The 16,698-nt window shown below is 38.1% G+C and overlaps 1 protein-coding gene across 3 annotated transcripts; it reads left to right on the plus strand.

The window, feature by feature from the left end:
- The first annotated feature begins 404 nt into the window (after window positions 1-404).
- On the plus strand, window positions 405-15,914 carry LOC146258841 (ethanolamine kinase 1). Of its 3 annotated transcripts, XM_084672728.1 has the most exons (10): window positions 606-692; window positions 1,633-1,715; window positions 1,969-2,071; window positions 2,310-2,572; window positions 3,593-3,727; window positions 6,456-6,604; window positions 7,103-7,186; window positions 7,399-7,559; window positions 9,376-9,449; window positions 11,337-15,914. In XM_084672728.1, the coding sequence occupies exons 3-10, from the start codon at window positions 2,033-2,035 to the stop codon at window positions 11,407-11,409; spliced, it is 978 nt and encodes a 325-aa protein (XP_084528854.1). In that variant the 5' UTR covers window positions 606-692; window positions 1,633-1,715; window positions 1,969-2,032; the 3' UTR covers window positions 11,410-15,914. The 3 variants fall into 3 exon arrangements, with proteins under 3 accessions (XP_084528853.1, XP_084528854.1, XP_084528855.1); XM_084672729.1 differs by lacking the exon at window positions 1,633-1,715 and having other exon boundaries at window positions 611-692; XM_084672727.1 differs by lacking the exons at window positions 1,633-1,715; window positions 1,969-2,071 and having other exon boundaries at window positions 405-692.
- Window positions 15,915-16,698: the final 784 nt, after the last annotated feature.

Raw genomic sequence — 16,698 nt, forward strand, 5'->3', positions numbered from 1 at the left:
AATCATTTAAAAAATGTAAATAGGTTGAATGTTCATGGTTCCATAAGCCATGCACTTTTGTAGCTATTTGGATAGCTACAGATATGACTCGGATGACATCGTGGACTGAAACAGTGGACTCTTACTGCAACTGTTAATGCAAGGTATATTCAAATGCTCTTCACTTCCCATATACTTTGTTAAGCTATTCAGAAAACACCTTGAGTTATTAAAGGCATTCAATTTCATGAATACCTTACAGGTGAAGGTCTCAGATATCAATTAAAGTCTTTGGAACTGTTATCTGCAGGTCGCTTTTCTGTTTGAACACATGTACAGGTAATTCATATGCTCCAATAGAACACCCAACACAGGTAGTTAATGTGTAAAGACTGGCTCAAACCAGAGGGGTCGAGATGCCCAAAGGAACATTGCTCTTTGATAAGTCAGCTGGTATGCTGAGTCACTGGACATATGGCTTGACGAGTAGGGGATATGGTGACAACATTTAGATGCAGGCTGGTCTGAATAACACTAAACATAGCTTTTGGGATTTTAGATTTGCTTGAGGGACAATGAACAGCTACTTTAAGAGCACAGGTCAACTACTCCACCTGGATGTGTGTGTGAATGAACAGACACCACACAATGGAGTCCTGGAGTTGCTCCGGAGAATTCGGCCTCAATGGAAGCAAGAGGAGATCAAATTGAAGGCAAGCGAATGAGAGAATGTATGATACTGTATTGAGTTTACAAACTCAGTTAAGCTACAGCTATGAGTGTTAGCCATAGGCTGGTACATTCTTCACCATGCAGGTATGTGACTTTGGCTTTTGGAAGTTCTCTCATGCTTAATGGTCAAGCATTTGAAGATAATAATGTTGGTCAAACCTTTGACTCGACTGTTCCCTAAAATCAGCTACAGACATAATCTAGGTTGAATCTGGTTCTATAAATTGTAGAACATACGTTCTGAGCTAAGAGGGTTTGTTTGCAGGAAACAAACCGCAAAACAGTCTTGTGTGTTCAAACAACTGGATAATCTCAGAAAGAAAGAATTGATGTTTGTCTGGGTTGTGGTGGAGCCCTGCTGTGACCTGATAGATCCATGGTATTTCTAGTTTAAGTACATAGACTTTGAAATGGGAAACCTCAGAGACTCCTTCCTCCATTCTACCAAGAGTTTCCTCACCAAGCCATGGTTTCTGCTATATGCTTTGTGGTGACAGATGTGTAGACTGAGATGTAAAGTCAAAAGACACTTTCTCAGTCCCAGATACTTTGTTTCCATTGTCTCTCTCAGCAAAGATCTAGCACGAGGCCTGAGATATTGAATCTGTGTACTACATTTTATTATCTTAAGATAGCCTTGAGTTCTGGGCTTTCAATAAACGATGTGCAAAGTGTCTGTCTAAAACATACGAAAGGAAAATACATTTTCACAATGTTTTCAATGGTAAGGTTATCACATTGTAAGAACACAGATAAAATGAAAATTGAATGCCATGCTATGGCAGACACATTAGTGTTAGGATTGCACAAACATCTATTAACCTCTATAGCCTTGTGTGGTTTGTCCAACCAATCAATTAATTGCTTCAATATTAAGTTGAAGGAACAAATTAAATATTGGACTGCTTTGTATGTTCCCAGAACATTGATACAGCTTCTTGTTTCAACAAGTTAAACACCTCCTTCAGCAATTCTCTGGTGACAATGGAAAAAACACCAAAACGGTACATTTAATAGATTTTTGAAGAGAGTGAATGAAGAGAGCAAAAGAAAAACAGACTTTGTAATTAAATCAATCATGATATCTTGTACGTTCATACAACACAATTCTGATGAAAAAGTCATTTGATCACATTGACTGACCATGGTCTATTTGTTCAAGAGGCTTTCAATCTAGTGGTATGAATACTTTATCAAATGTCAAGGCTACCATGTTTGTTCTCTCTAGCTCTTGATGAAACATTGTGTTCTGTGTAGTCCTGCTGGTCAGAGCGGGGGCCTTGGGGACAGGTGGTCTGAATGAGGAAGCGCTGAGCAGACAATGAATGGAGACCAATGCACAAAAAGACAAAATGACCTTGTAAGCAAACAGAAGCTACTGGAGTCTACGAATATACTAGAATAGGGGAAGGGTTTATCCAGCTGACCCTGAACCACAAAGAGATCCATACTCTCATACTGTATATCTTCACATATACAGTATATAAAAGTGATGGCAATGCAATGGAACACTATTACAGAAATTATTCATAATTTTTGCAAGTTACTTATTTACTAGTTCATGCTTGGTTAATACCTCTGTTGTGTTCCCATTTCAGGTGTTCACAGAAGGTATCACCAACCAACTAATGGGCTGCTTTGTGGACTCGCTCCAGGATCCTGGGGCAGTGCTGGTGCGCGTGTACGGCAGAAGGACTGAGCTCTATGTGGACCGGGACAGAGAGGTGGACATGTTTAAGTTACTCCACGCCCACAACTGTGGTCCTCAAATCTACTGCAGTTTCCAGAATGGCATCTGCTATGAGTTTGTGATAGGGACTGTGCTGGACGACACTCTGCTTAGGACGCCTGCCATCTACAGGTCCAAAAACTGTTTTTTTTTGTGCACAGTCTGTACACATAGAGGCACAAGCCTATACACACATAAAAACACATATACAAGCAAGTGTTGTATACTTTACAAGTAAAGTAAGAATTTAAACAGTGACAAAATGCGTACATTCGGTAAGCTTTACAATGAGGTTGCATTAAGTAATATGTAACTGCATAGTAAACTTATGGGAACAACATTGTAGTTACATAGGAACTGCCATGTAGTTACACTTCATTAAGGTTTAGGGGCCCCAAGTTATTACACAAGGAAAACGTGTTACTGGGAGATTTGACTTTCCAGGAGTAAGTGGATGTTAACATTGATCTTGTTTGGGCAACAACTTTCAACTGCACATTTACAACACCCACTTACCCCTTAAACCGCTTCTTACACAAAACTATTTAATTACATACGGTAGTTATTCTTATGTAACTACAATTTGTGTGTGGCTAGTACACATAACATGGCATTAGAGTACACAGAATTCTGGTACAGAATGTTATCTTATTGCTGTATCTAGGCCAAGGGATAATTGTGTGTCTAGTTGGCTGATCAAGAGACACATAGAACTATCAAGATCATGACTAATTAAGGTCATGTTATGTGTGTGTGATTTTTATTTTAAGGTGGACTTTATTACTTAGTGGTCAAAGAAGAAGGGGTCATGTTGAATTGCAAAGTTTGTATGAAACTGCATAGTACGCTTCCTGTCATTCTCATGATAATGCTCTAAAATGTAAAAGTTCAGGTCAAATTGTTTGATAGAACACAGACAGCACATGGCAAACCGTGGGATCATTCTCCTCATCAATCACATCAAAGACCAAAAAAAAAACTGCAGTGTCTAAGGAAGTTCCAAGTCGCTGAGAAAACCACTTCTATGGATTTGAAATTCTAAATCAAATAGCATCCAATTTGGAAGCAATGGGAAAAAAGTGATAAGCTGTGTAGTTGTTTATTACCCAATGTGCTTTCCTCTGGCAATATTTTGGATTTTCTCTCCCTCAGATTAATTGCATCAGAAATGGGGAAAATTCATGCTATCAAACCAGATTGGGAGTCTCCAGTTGAACCTGTCTTGTGGAAGAGGATGTCCCAGTTTCTGCAACTGGTTCAGAACACCAAAAGCGAAGGAAGAGAGGGGTAAGCAAAAAAGTGATGACCTCCATTATGTCATGAACACAGGTTTTGTATTGCAGATATCACAGAACAGAATGAACTCTGTTTTATTCTAAAGCATTCTCCATTTTCATTGAAAATTACAGTTACAGTAATACTGCATGTGTTTAGTTCTATGGACTATCTTTGACAGTTTGCAGGCCTCACTATCTCTTGTCATGCAAAGATGTTGAAATAGAGAGCTGTCATTGGACCGTCAGAGAGGTGGGGATTTTGGTAATGACATTGTGTTATCTGAAGCAGGGTCATAGAGTGAAAGGTGATAGGGGAAGTCCAGCCATTTCTAAGAAGCAGACCCTAGCTAATCTTCATGCAACCTTCTCTCTTATCACTCCACTGTTCAGGCTTGTTTACATTGTCTGTGAGGGGTCAGAAGTCCATGCAACCTATGTTGAAAAGTACTGGGTCTGCTTTAACTCCCCAGATTCAAAGCAATTCAAACAAACACAAAGTTTGTTCTTCATTTCTCAGAAAGAGGGCCAAGCAATTAGCTGTGGTCTAGGTCATCCATTTCATGCTAGAGAACTCAGGGGAGAGAGAGGACTTCCTGATAAGAGAGAGTTTACTTCCTCCTTTCTTATACCAGAGACAAAAGCAATAGCTGAGACAGAGTCAGGATGTCTGTGTCACTTTTGTAACATCACAATGACAGACCACAGACAACCTTGTAAGCCCATAGCTCTCTGTAATGGAAGCACATTTAATTTTTCTAAAGCGTGGATCTTTATTTCATACATACTACAACAGCATTACCATATTCATACCTTTCATACAATCTAAGAATTTACTAAGGCTCAATATTTTCTGTGAATTAAAATGAAAAAATGTACATAACATTTCCAAAACCATGGAAAACCTGTTTGGCACTCCTATCTGAAATTTTACCTTCAACTTGCACCACATTTTGAAGCCCAATAGATGGGGCTAAATTGTGATACATTTCAGAGGCTGAATAACTTAATGCTTACTGTTCACTGTGTGGTAGTGAAATGTACTTGATAAAAAATTATCAAATTGGCACTGTACCACAAAGAGAAAAAAGAGAGACAGAGAGAACCTTAGCACATTTAAAAACATCAGATAGACTTTTATACTTGAGCTGTGCTGTACTTGAGCTGTATACTCAAAGTTCGAGTCGAGTCTTCAGAGGAAATGGAGGGCAGGAAGAGACTGCACCTGCAGAAGAGGTCTTCAGTGCTACAGTCCCATGCTGGGCTGAGAGAGAGGGAGAACATCAGGCAGCTGTGGCACTGCACTAGTCACCTCCGCGGCTCCAAAGACCCCCTGCTATGCCTTCCATTGACACCAGACACAAATCACACAATATAACTCAGAAATCAGTGGTGCTCTGCTGGCGCTGAAAACCTTATGTAAATAAGGCACATTGATAACGAGCCACCAGAGGAGGAAATTCCACTAATTACTTATCTGGAACGGAGACTTGACTGGGAGACATGAGAGGCACAGGAGGCAAACGTACTTGACTGTCGTCTCGAAATAGAGAGATTAGGAGAAAAGGGAGAGCAAAAGGTTCTGATGGCAGTGCTGAATTATAGGGATGTCAATGGCAATTTCAGAGTCTTGCAGAGTTCTCTATTTTTTGCTCTGTATTTATTTCTTTGGTGGTGTATTAATGCAAGATAAAGATCCAATAATTTAATTGTGCCTTTAACATGTTGGTTGACAAAAGGAGGATTAGTTGTCTTGTCCATATAAAACAGTCAATGCATATTTAAAATCATAGATATATTCGCAAATAATATATTCATGAATACTGACATTAAAACATAAATATATTACAGATTGCATGGGAAGCAAACACTTGTTCCTGACATACTATAATGATTAATTCCTGTGAAGAAACCAGATTTTTATATAAAATACACAATAGTTTTGATTGAATATGGAATTAAATAAAGGGTTACCTAGGTGAGTGAAAACAACCCAAAAAATCAGTCTGAAACCTAAAGGAATAAATGAAAAAGAGTATATAAAATGGTTGACAGGAAATGTACTAGAGAATGAGCTGTTTAAGGGAGACGATAGTCCGCTATAAACAAGAGGCACTACCCCACTCGCTTTATTGTACATTCCTAACAGGCCCTACTAAATTATGTCGACAACTGTGTATAATACAGTCACAACAGTTTGTTCCCTTTAAGTAAATAGGTATTACTGTTTAAATTACTTTCTTGTTTTCTCACTGTTGAAATGAAGTCTAGATATGAATTGAGAAGGCATGATCTTAACAACATCACAGGATGAATTGTCTTTAATAGGGTTGTCGGACTGAGGAAAGGCACGCATTTAACATCCCCATGAGCACATGTGTTGTAAATGAAGGGCTGATTTGAGATAACAAACTAAAATGACATGTTACAGTTTTATAGCATACACTTTTATCCAAAGTGACATACAAGGACGGATTTGAACTTGTGACCTCTTGATCCATTGTCCAATGCCCTACGACAAAGTTTTACCCGGGACATTTCCAACATGGTGTTAACAAAATATGTGTTTGACGTGAATTTCTATCTCTGTGTCATTTTGTCGGTAAGAGGTTTTACCTACAGTAGGGCAAATGTCCGTCAAGCTATTTGGAATGTAATTTTAGATATATTGTTCTGAATTGTGAACACGTGAAACATCTGGTAGCTACCATGTGCAACACTTACAGTTTTTCTTTTTTCAGTTTCACAATCCTGCAAGATGTCCCCAGCATTGAACAGCTTTCAAGTGAAATTGAGTCACTGAAAAGACACCTGTCTCAAATAGACTCTCCGATTGTACTGTGTCACAATGATCTGTTGACTAAAAACATTATCTATGATCACAAAATGGGTGGGTGAAAATATTTTCAAGCCAAATGCCAACAGAATGTAAGATTTCCCATCTAAGTTAACAACGTTTGTCAAATTATTGTGGGGCAAAGCCAGAAATGGGATTAATCAGAATAGTTAATGAGTTCGAAAAATTCATAAATCAATCTTTGTATTTTTCATTCAGAATAAACCAATCAACTTTAGTTTGGTTCAAATCATTACGGTATGTTTTAGACTTTGTTAAGAGCCTCCATTTCCACAATATGTGAACTAAATAGGTGAAATGTCTAGTAAAAGTATTATTGGTAAAGTTATTTGCTTTTCACAGTTTTTTTTGCTGTCAGACTTTGTCAAATTATTTTGCTCTCATAATGTGTTCTAGTTTGGACGCTGAGGATAAATTAAGAACATATTTTTTAGTTATTTAAGTATTTAGTCATGTTGGGAGTTAAAATGGCATTTATAATAACATATGCTCCACTTTTTCTCTCGCTCTATTTTCTTTCTCCTCTTTCAGACGTTGTGAGATTCATTGACTATGAGTATGCAGATTATAACTATCAGGCCTTTGACATAGGAAATCACTTCAATGAATTTGCTGGTAAATTTGCTTTCTCCATCATCATCATCATCCATGTGCTGATTACTGCTCAAAGTTCCTCACACTGTCAAAATGAAATATTTTTCTAAATGATGGGTTTCAAAGAGTCTGTTGTATTGTTGAACAGAACTCCCATGAGCATTAAACATTAGTACAAAGTGATTGAACATTGATGCATGAACATGGATGTTTGTTTTTTCCGGTAATTCAAGGTGTCAAAAATGTTGACTGCAGCCTATATCCCAGCTGGGATCTACAGAGAAACTGGTTGACTTCTTACCTGGAGAGTTACAAACACAACACACGACAGAATGTTCCAGTTACAGAGGCAGAAGTTACTGAGCTCTATATCCAAGTCTGCAAGTTCTCATTGGTAAGTGTTAGCAATACAAAATACCACAGAAATACCACTCAGAGGAATAATGACACCATATCCATTTTCTTTGTATTGTGTTACATGAAACAATGTGTGGATTTGTTTAAAGTAGGGAAAATAAGCATAGACGTTTAAAGTAGTCTGTGCTGAGTATGTTTAATTTTTTTCCAGAAGCCAAGTTGTAATACTTAACACATCACACTGGCTATGTGCCTCTCGTTATCCCAAGAAATCGACACCAATCCCAATCATTTTATGACTGACCTACATGTCTTTGCTTTATGTAAGACTCCATCAGGGTTCATAAGAAACCACTGAATAATAAAAATAAAAAAAATGTCTCAACGATATTTCTAACCACAACAATTTTTAAGTGGTGCTGGACGAGACAAATGGTGCTTTTCATAACTCGCTATAACATAGCAAGTTTGGCTGGTGTATGTCTCTCCAAAAAGCCATAAGATTATGAGAAAGAACAGTACTTATCAAAGTAGTCCCACTCAGCTAAAATAAAAATGGAGAAAAGAACAAGTATGGGCTGGAATGGAATAAAGGTAACAATAATATCCAGTTGATTGGAATCAGACCTCCATGACAAACTGAGGACTCTAAATTTAGTGGGAAATCTTAATTGTAGATACTAAACAGTTAAGGTGAGCTTTCAGTCCAAGTCTGGCTTTGAATTGGAAGATATCTCATAATCACTAGAGAAATGATTGGTGGAGCTGTTTTTCTCAATATTTACCACATTATTTGACCACATTTTTTCATAATTTACATAACCCAGCACAAGAAAAATATGGATGCACTGTTGAACTTCAAAGTTCATTGTGACACTCTTCAGGAAACTTTAAATAATGTGTCTCCACTACCGCATCACTGAGCAGTGGCTAACTGCCAATATTTGCTAAAGTGAAACTGATTTTAAACCCAGGCTGTGTGAGCCAAGGCACACTGGAGTCCTCTAAAGCTCCCCAGGGGACTGTTGCTAGAACTGAAGGCCAATGACTACATGATCGGTGATGTCATCCATATCTCCCAGCATGCTCGGTGGCTGGTTTTCTGAATGACTCCCTGTCATTTGAGTCTCTGTTTAGAGTTAGGCTAATGGCATTCTAATGGAAGGGGAGTTATTAATCATAGTAGAACTGCGCTCAATCTCCTTCTACAAGCAGAAAAAGAGGGGAATAAATTACAGCCCAAAACGTGCCAGGAATTCTTTTTTGGGGAAACCACACACTGTTCCAGTGTTTCATTCCACCATTTATTTGATTATCAAATAAAAATTTGATTTTATCACTGGGCCATAGAACAGAGGTCTGTCTGGAACTCATTAGGTCGGTATTAGGGTTACTACTAGAAAGATTTACAATTAGGGCAGATAACAACAAAAAGTTTATGACAGCATTGAAGGACCTAAGGGAACAATACTGTTAGAAGGGAACAATTCAATGAGTCCTGTCTTTTCTAAACCATACTGTTTGTGATCAACATGCAATATTACAAACTTTGAACAAAAGGAACATAGGGAAAATAGACTACAGGAATTATTGTTAAAATATACTGCTGGTAGATTAATTGATTTCTTGTTCTGAACATTGTCAGATTTCCATTGGAATTTTGTGGTTTAAGTAATTCAGAGACATTTTGCTAAGAGTATCATCTGTGTGAATAATATCTTATATTATTTGAAGTAAAATTGTCTGAGTAACATAAGGACTGTCTAGAGACTGTGATTGATTTCATGAACATCCTCTGCTTTTGAAAAACTGTTTTTTTTTTTCCACATTCTTCTCTTTCTCTTTTATTAAAGGCTTCCAACTTCATTTGGGGTCTCTGGGCAATCTTGCAGGCCAGGTACTCTTCAATTGACTTTGATTTCCAAGGGTAAGTGACTTATGTATTAAGGTAGTCTCAGAATCTTAAGGCTTAGTTTAACATTCTTCAAAAGAGTAAAAATGTTAACCATAGTGGTTAAAACATGATTAAATATGTTATCATGCCATGCCATTGCACATCCAATTTTCAATTTACACAATTAAGACATTCTGAATATAACACCACCTTAGAACTAGGGTTAAGAATCCCAATGCCTCCTGAAAGTTTTACTTTATCCTTTTCTCCCCTCCCCCAATGAGCCCCCTTCCAGCCCTTTCAGCCCCAGTTGTGATAGTGATACTAATCACTATTGACACACGGTACCCTCCCCTCTGTGTGGCTTTTCTACCCACTCTGTGAATCAGCAACAGGGCCTCACCATATGTCTATCTGAACCTTCAGGAAATAGGATCCAGCGGGCGAGGTAGAAACAGAGGTTGTATTGTTCCAGTCTCATTGGTCCTCCCTCCATACCTCTCATCCCCTGACTTCGCCACATGTGCCTGTTAGCTGTCTGCCCCACTAAGCCCCAGGCTGAAGTTGTCCCAAAGTGCACAACCAGGGTCAAGTTACCTTCCTTTAAAAAACAGGGGTTGACCAGAAATAAGTAGGTGGAGAGCAACAATAACTTAAGCGTGCCACAGCATAGTGTTTCATAGTGTTGTCCCCATACAGTTCTTTTTTTAAACATGAGGTGTGACATGGGCCAGCATTCTTGTGAAATATCTTTGTCCCACAACTTATTGTAACATGCTGTGTACATATCTTGGCTTTGACCCACCTATAGTAATCAGTCCTATATTTACAGAGATGCATCAGAGAAAGGAAGAGTAGTCAACATGAAGGCATGTGAGGGTGTACTGCATCTCCCCAGGCCTGTTTCCTCCAACTTCATCACTTAGAGCCAAATCTTTTCTGACTTCTATAAACAAGTGGCAGACGACGCCCAGGCTTCATCCATAACCAAAGCCATATGCACTTGTGACAAAAGAGACCCAAGAAGGGACAACCGCACCCTTACCCTTCATTCCTTCTTCCTCCCTCCTCGCCGTAGTAATATTTGTTTCATTTATTCAGTTTAACTCGTTTAACGTCTGCAAATCAGTGGTTACATTTGCGGACGCGTGAGCAAATCAGTGGTTAAAATGTAGTTCCAAAGCCAATGTGACTAAGACATTGTTATAAGAACATTTATAGTGGGGCCCTGTTTGGAATTGGGGGGGGGGGGAGGCTGCCATACAAAAGCCCATTGTCAAATTGCTTACAGTAGCTGCTTTTTTTACTTTTCATGCTTCCCACTTTTTTTTTACAACAATTTAACATCTGAATTTCATTGCAAATAATGATCGTTGAAGGTTTAGCACCCCAGTTCCTTGTGTCTGTTATAAAAAGACAGAGGTTGTGAAAAAGTCATTGCACTGTTTTCCGTTAATGTGTATTTTTTTATGTTAAACTGATAAACCGTTATATCTTAGTGCCAGAAGTATAATGTGGAACATCTTAACAACTTTAATTTGGAAGAGCTAATGTTGGATGGCAGAAATGCACATCTTATTCTTTAGTAGCTTCCATAAAGGTTGGGTACAACAATATCACCTTTCACAATAAACACAGTCAGTGGGGAAAAACATTGTAAATATCATTTGTTGCTAAACACTTTTTATGTATGCACTTTCTTTACTTTATAAAGCCTTTATAAACCTGCATTATTAACCTGAAAAGGCATTATTTATCATACTGTGCATTTAAGCTCAAAATCCAATATTTTGACCCAAAATACAAGATTTGTTTGCATGACATAACTGCAGGAAATATGTCTGCTACATCTGACTGATAAGCTAATAGTCTTCCAATAAGCGCTGCATGTGGTATATTTATGATCTTCTTTTAACATAGGTATGCCAAGGCCCGATTCAACTTCTACTTTGAGAAGAAGGAAGAGTACTTTCGATTGACATTCAAGAACTAAGTGCTGCTATCATAAAATGAAAAAAACATTCAACACAATGGATCAAAGTGATTTCTGAATTTTTTAAAATTATCTGATTGCAATAATACAAATCTTAAAATATTTGTTAATGGTAAGTCTTCGAATATTTGTTTTGTGATGAACTCATAGTTTGTTTAGGATGTGTTAGCAGATTAACAAAAAGATATGTTATCATCTTACCCTGCAGAGACAAGTTAGTTTGTGTAATGTTATGTATAGTGGTGCAGAAAAAAACCCTGTCATATCCCCTTAAATTATCTTTAAGTATTGAATTCATTTGTGCATAATGAATGCACACATGAATTGTGCATAATGATAGAGGTTTGTCTCCTTTTATTTAAAAAGATGACTTTTGTTGCAAAAATAAATAAATACATAAAATGACTTTATATAATATATGCAATTAATGTATGTAAAAAAAAAATATATATATATGAACAACTATACCAAATAGGCATGTTAGGTCCCATAAAATACAACATCTGAAATTGGATAACCCGCTTTATGCTCTCTATGGTTAAAATAGAATCTGAACTGAATGTAATCTGAAAAAAAAGAATTGAGAATAAAATCTTGTCATTCAATTTGAGTGGCTGTAATAAAAGGTTTAACAAGGTCAGAATCTCATTGATGTGTTGATAAGTGATGTGTGCTTTCTTCAAATTCACTCAATAAGGTACCATTTTTGAGGGCTGGAAAATAGCTAAATTAGATGTGAGCATGAGGCTAACAAAAGTGGTCCTCAATGGAACCACACTCTTATTTAAACTATCCTGTGACCAACCCTTCATATTGGGAGTGGCCTAAAAAATATGTTCAGTGTACTACTTAAAAGCTTTCTAAACCAAAGCATGTAAGAGAACACAGTGGCGGTCCTAGTACATTTTGTCGAGTTTTTCACTTACACCCCACTTATTTTTTTTAATGCTTGTGCGACCCCCCACGTGACATGGAAGAATCACGTGCCTAAAACCGCCCCTGAGAGAACAAATAGGGGTTTTGATGTACAATTTTTACTTTAAACCAAGAAAACAGACTTAAAAGAAAAGTTATTGTATAAGTTAAAAAGGTAATGATAATAGTCATTCACATATTTACGACAAAGACATATCACTTTTAAAGTATGACAAAGTTTGTTTGTCAGTTGTCATTTTAACTTATGATAGCACCTTTAACTATGGTGGCCCTGAAGTGCAAAACACAACAGCAAATAGCAAAACACAACAGCGAATAGGAAAACACAACAGCAAATAGGAAAACACAACGGCGAATAGGAAAACAAAAAGGCAAATAGGAAAATCCAATGGCAAATAGGAAAACGCAACGGCAAATAGGAAAATGCACGGGCAAATAGGAAAACGCAAAGGCAAATAGGAAAACGCAACGGCAAATAGGAAAACACAACGGCAAATAGGAAAAGACAAGGACATTAACTTCTGACGGAAAAGGTAGGGCCTATCTAGTAGAAGACGGACCATCCTGATTGGACAGACGAACTGTCTGTCTTTTAATAGGAATGCCTATTTTGAAAACATGAATCCCTGGAAGATACTTTTGCTATTTTTAAGAATGATTTTGATGCAAGGCATAGGCTACATAGCCTGGCTCTGCCCTCCTGCTTCTTTTGCTTCAGTACTAGGTCTGGGAGCTAGGCTCTGAAGTCGGTTTTCAGAAACACATTTTTTGTAGGTCCAATCAGTGAACAGAGGGAGTGGCTGCGAACGATGACGTTAATGTCGTGCACTAGTTTGAGTAGTTCAGTAATGGCGGCGGAGAAAGATGCGAGCGAAGTTATTCTGCGGTTGTGGTAATGCTGCCGAATATCCATAAGTTAAAGCTGGAGCAAGAACATTACTTGCTGAGTTTTGTAGTTGGCCATGATGTTGTAGCCCTCCTCCCCACGGGGTTCAGGAAAAGTTTGATTTTCCAGCTATGGCAGCTAGCTCCGTTACAGTAGTGGTGAAGGAGTTGGCTAAGACGAACGTTTGCGATTGGTTATGGCAGATCAGAGTGGCTCTGGGCAGATCCAATAGTTTTAAACTTCAACAGAGGACCCGCCTTCAAGGAAGTTAACGCTTGTCAATGGGGCGATCCCAGACCCTCTGTACAAATGAAATGTATGAGGGTCTGGTTAGGACCTAGCCTGGCTGCCAGCCCAACTTCTCCCCGCCCACAAAAAAATGTGGTCGGGAAGTTGGGTCTGGAGGGTCTCGTATTGGGAACAACTACATAAAACCAGGATCTGGGCGGACCAATGAAATTGCCAGGGCGGGCTTTATACGATGATGGACAGATGATCAACAGTAACATAATCAACAACGTCAAGAGCCCTTGGGTTGAATTCGTTTTCAACAAACAACATATTATGTTGCTCTGATTGGTTGCAGGTCTATCCAATTGAGCGTAGAGTCATTTGTTTTAGGAGTTCGGTTGAAACACGCCCCATAGTCACAGCCCAACGGAGAATTTTCAGACTCATATTCTGACTAGAATTATGAGTGTGACAAGGTCGGCTAGATAGGACCAGGCTATAGGCTACATACCACGTGATAGTTGATATGTTGTCAACTAATCTCAACATCAAGATGAGTATAAGCACTTGAAGTCGCGTTTGTCAAATTAGTTCTAGTTATCGGTGTTCGTTACAAAGTTATAACTTTGTATGCCAGACTATAGAGAAGACTAGTCTTATTAGCGTCGTTAGTGATTAGAGCTAGCAACAATGAATTGCAGATAAAGGATTCCCATCATCCAGCTAGTACTCAACGCTTGGCAGAAATTTCAAGTCCACGCACTAAAAACAATGACCCTCTGGACATATTGCATAATAAAATGTTTTAATGAATGCAATTGGTTGCCTTGCATATTCTGTTCTATTTACCAAACTCCTTTCTTGTCTTAAATTGAGCAGTTACTGGTGTGATTGCTATCTAGATTAGATTCAACTTGCATCAAGTAGGCTTCTACAAATATAAATGCTCAAGTTCAAGTCTTTTATTGTCAGGTGCACAGAACAACACAGGGTCCGAGTGGACCGAATGACCTGTTGTCATTCAAACAGGTGCTGTTCGTGTTTTTCACCGCTCCTTCCTGTTAAAAGACAGACAGTCCGTCAGTCCAATCAGGAGGGTCGGTCTTCTGCTAGATAGGCCCTACCTTTTCCGTCAGAAGTTAATGTTGTTGCGTTTTCCTATTTGCCGTTGTGTTTTCCTATTAGCCGGTGTGTTTTCCTATTCTACATTGTGTTTTCCTATTCGCCGTTGTGTTTTCCTATTCGCCGTTGTGTTTTCCTATTTGCCGTTGTGTTTTACTATTCGCCGTTGTGTTTTACTATTTGCGTTGTGTTTTACTATTTGCCTTTGTGTTTTTATTTGCCGTTATGTTTTGCACTTCAGGGCCATCGTATTTAACAGCTGATGTTAATTATAAAAATGTTGTGAGTCTCTTGAATGAAACTACATCCGTTCAAATTATGATTTCAAAGACTTTTTCACTTCAGAGAATGTGCATGAAGAACACAGCATTGAATGACTGCAATTACACCCAGCGATTTTATACTTTGCTGAATAAATCATTAGAATGCAAAAATGGTTTCCAGTGTTTAAATCCTTATTGATGGAGGGACGATTGTCTTTATGCAAAGGTCAGGTCGGAATGTGAGTGACTAAAACAGTTCTGTTCTTTACAAACGTCCCCCACTGTTTCTCGATGCAGCTCTATCGATCAAGGCAGTGAAACAATCCAACAAGCTTTCAAAAAATCATTATTTGTTAAACCTAATATATTTAATTAGAAGGGCTGAACACTTAAAGAGACCAAGGACTTAGATTTAAATAGGAAACATAGGCCTTTTGTCCGACAACCATTTTTCTCTGAATGTGCTGTCAATTTCCTTCTATTCTATTTTGATGACATCAAAAGGAAAAACTGTTTTGGAAAGGTTGAAATGAAGGTATCTCTAAAGTCTCTCTCTCAAAGGCAATGTTTTTGTTCATTTCTGATTGGGTAGCATACATTTAGCTTTCAGTTACTGTTGAAGGCCATTAAATGGGTGACCATAGGAATTGTATAAAAATATTTCTAAATTCATTTAAATTCTAATTTATTTGACAAGTGAGTCATATATATCAAGACAGCTGTAAAGTGTTAATAGGTTGTAGCTACAGAACTTTATTATAATTTGTGGCATGTCAGCACCAGTTTCTCCCTGCACCTCCAGTGTTTCCTGGGTCCCTGGGTCTGTGTATCTGTTGGGCGTGGCTCCAATGTTCCAGTCCTTCTAACCTTGTTTCTCTCTCCTGGTACTTGTTCTGGTTCTCCACACACCTGTGTCCCGTTGTCAATCACCATCTCCTGGCCCTCTGTGCATATATGTGCTACCTTTGTCAGTCTTTGTCAGTTAATTTGTCCGTTTTGTTATGTTCTACATGAGTAGCTTTTTCTAGTCTGCATTACCTTGATTTGAATAAATCCAACTTCTATGATCCTGTTTGCTAAATTGTCCTGCATTTGGTTCCATCTACTCAGCTACTCCTGACACAAATCTCTAGTGTGCAATAGATATAACTGTAATCAAAATGTGAGCTTTAAGTTATGGATCTTTTCTCTAAATAAACTTTCCTCTCATGGTTGCATTCCAGAGAATGACTGTCAGACTGACTGCATGGAATTTTACGACTGTATGACTTATGTGATGGATTCTTACAGTACATGCATATATTCAAAAAGACGATCTAATGTTTAGTGCATAAAGAAGGTTTTACCCTTCGCACAAAGTCAAATTGCATATTGAATACATTTGATATGTAACAAATTGTTTCCTTCTGTGATATTTGCATGTTGGGAAGATGGATCACAATATCTCAATTAAGATTTGACAGCCATTTTGAGTGCCACTAGAAACCTGTTTGACCTATGTTATTACCTCTTTTGAAACTTAATGAATGATTCTTGGTGGTTCCCCACCCTTAGATGAAAACAAAGAAATTCTAATGAGACACCATTGGCTCATAGCTAAAAGAGCGTGATTACCTGACCAACCCCACTAGTTTAATGACTGCTGGAGTCTCCCTCATCAGACACCAGCCTACCTTTGATGCCTATTGCGAAAAAAAGAGCCTCTCCAACATGTCTGAAGACTCTGCCTTTGTAATAAGGATTTACAATTCCCTTGATCTAAAGCTAAATTGGTGTGGATTTTTTGGTGTATAACATGGGTTTGAAATAAAAACTTGAACTGTGCCTCGAGGGCCCCATCATAAGAGGTTT

Source organism: Hypomesus nipponensis, chromosome 14, assembly GCF_054491055.1.
Source record: "Hypomesus nipponensis isolate SF chromosome 14, ASM5449105v1, whole genome shotgun sequence".
NCBI lineage: Eukaryota > Metazoa > Chordata > Actinopteri > Osmeriformes > Osmeridae > Hypomesus > Hypomesus nipponensis.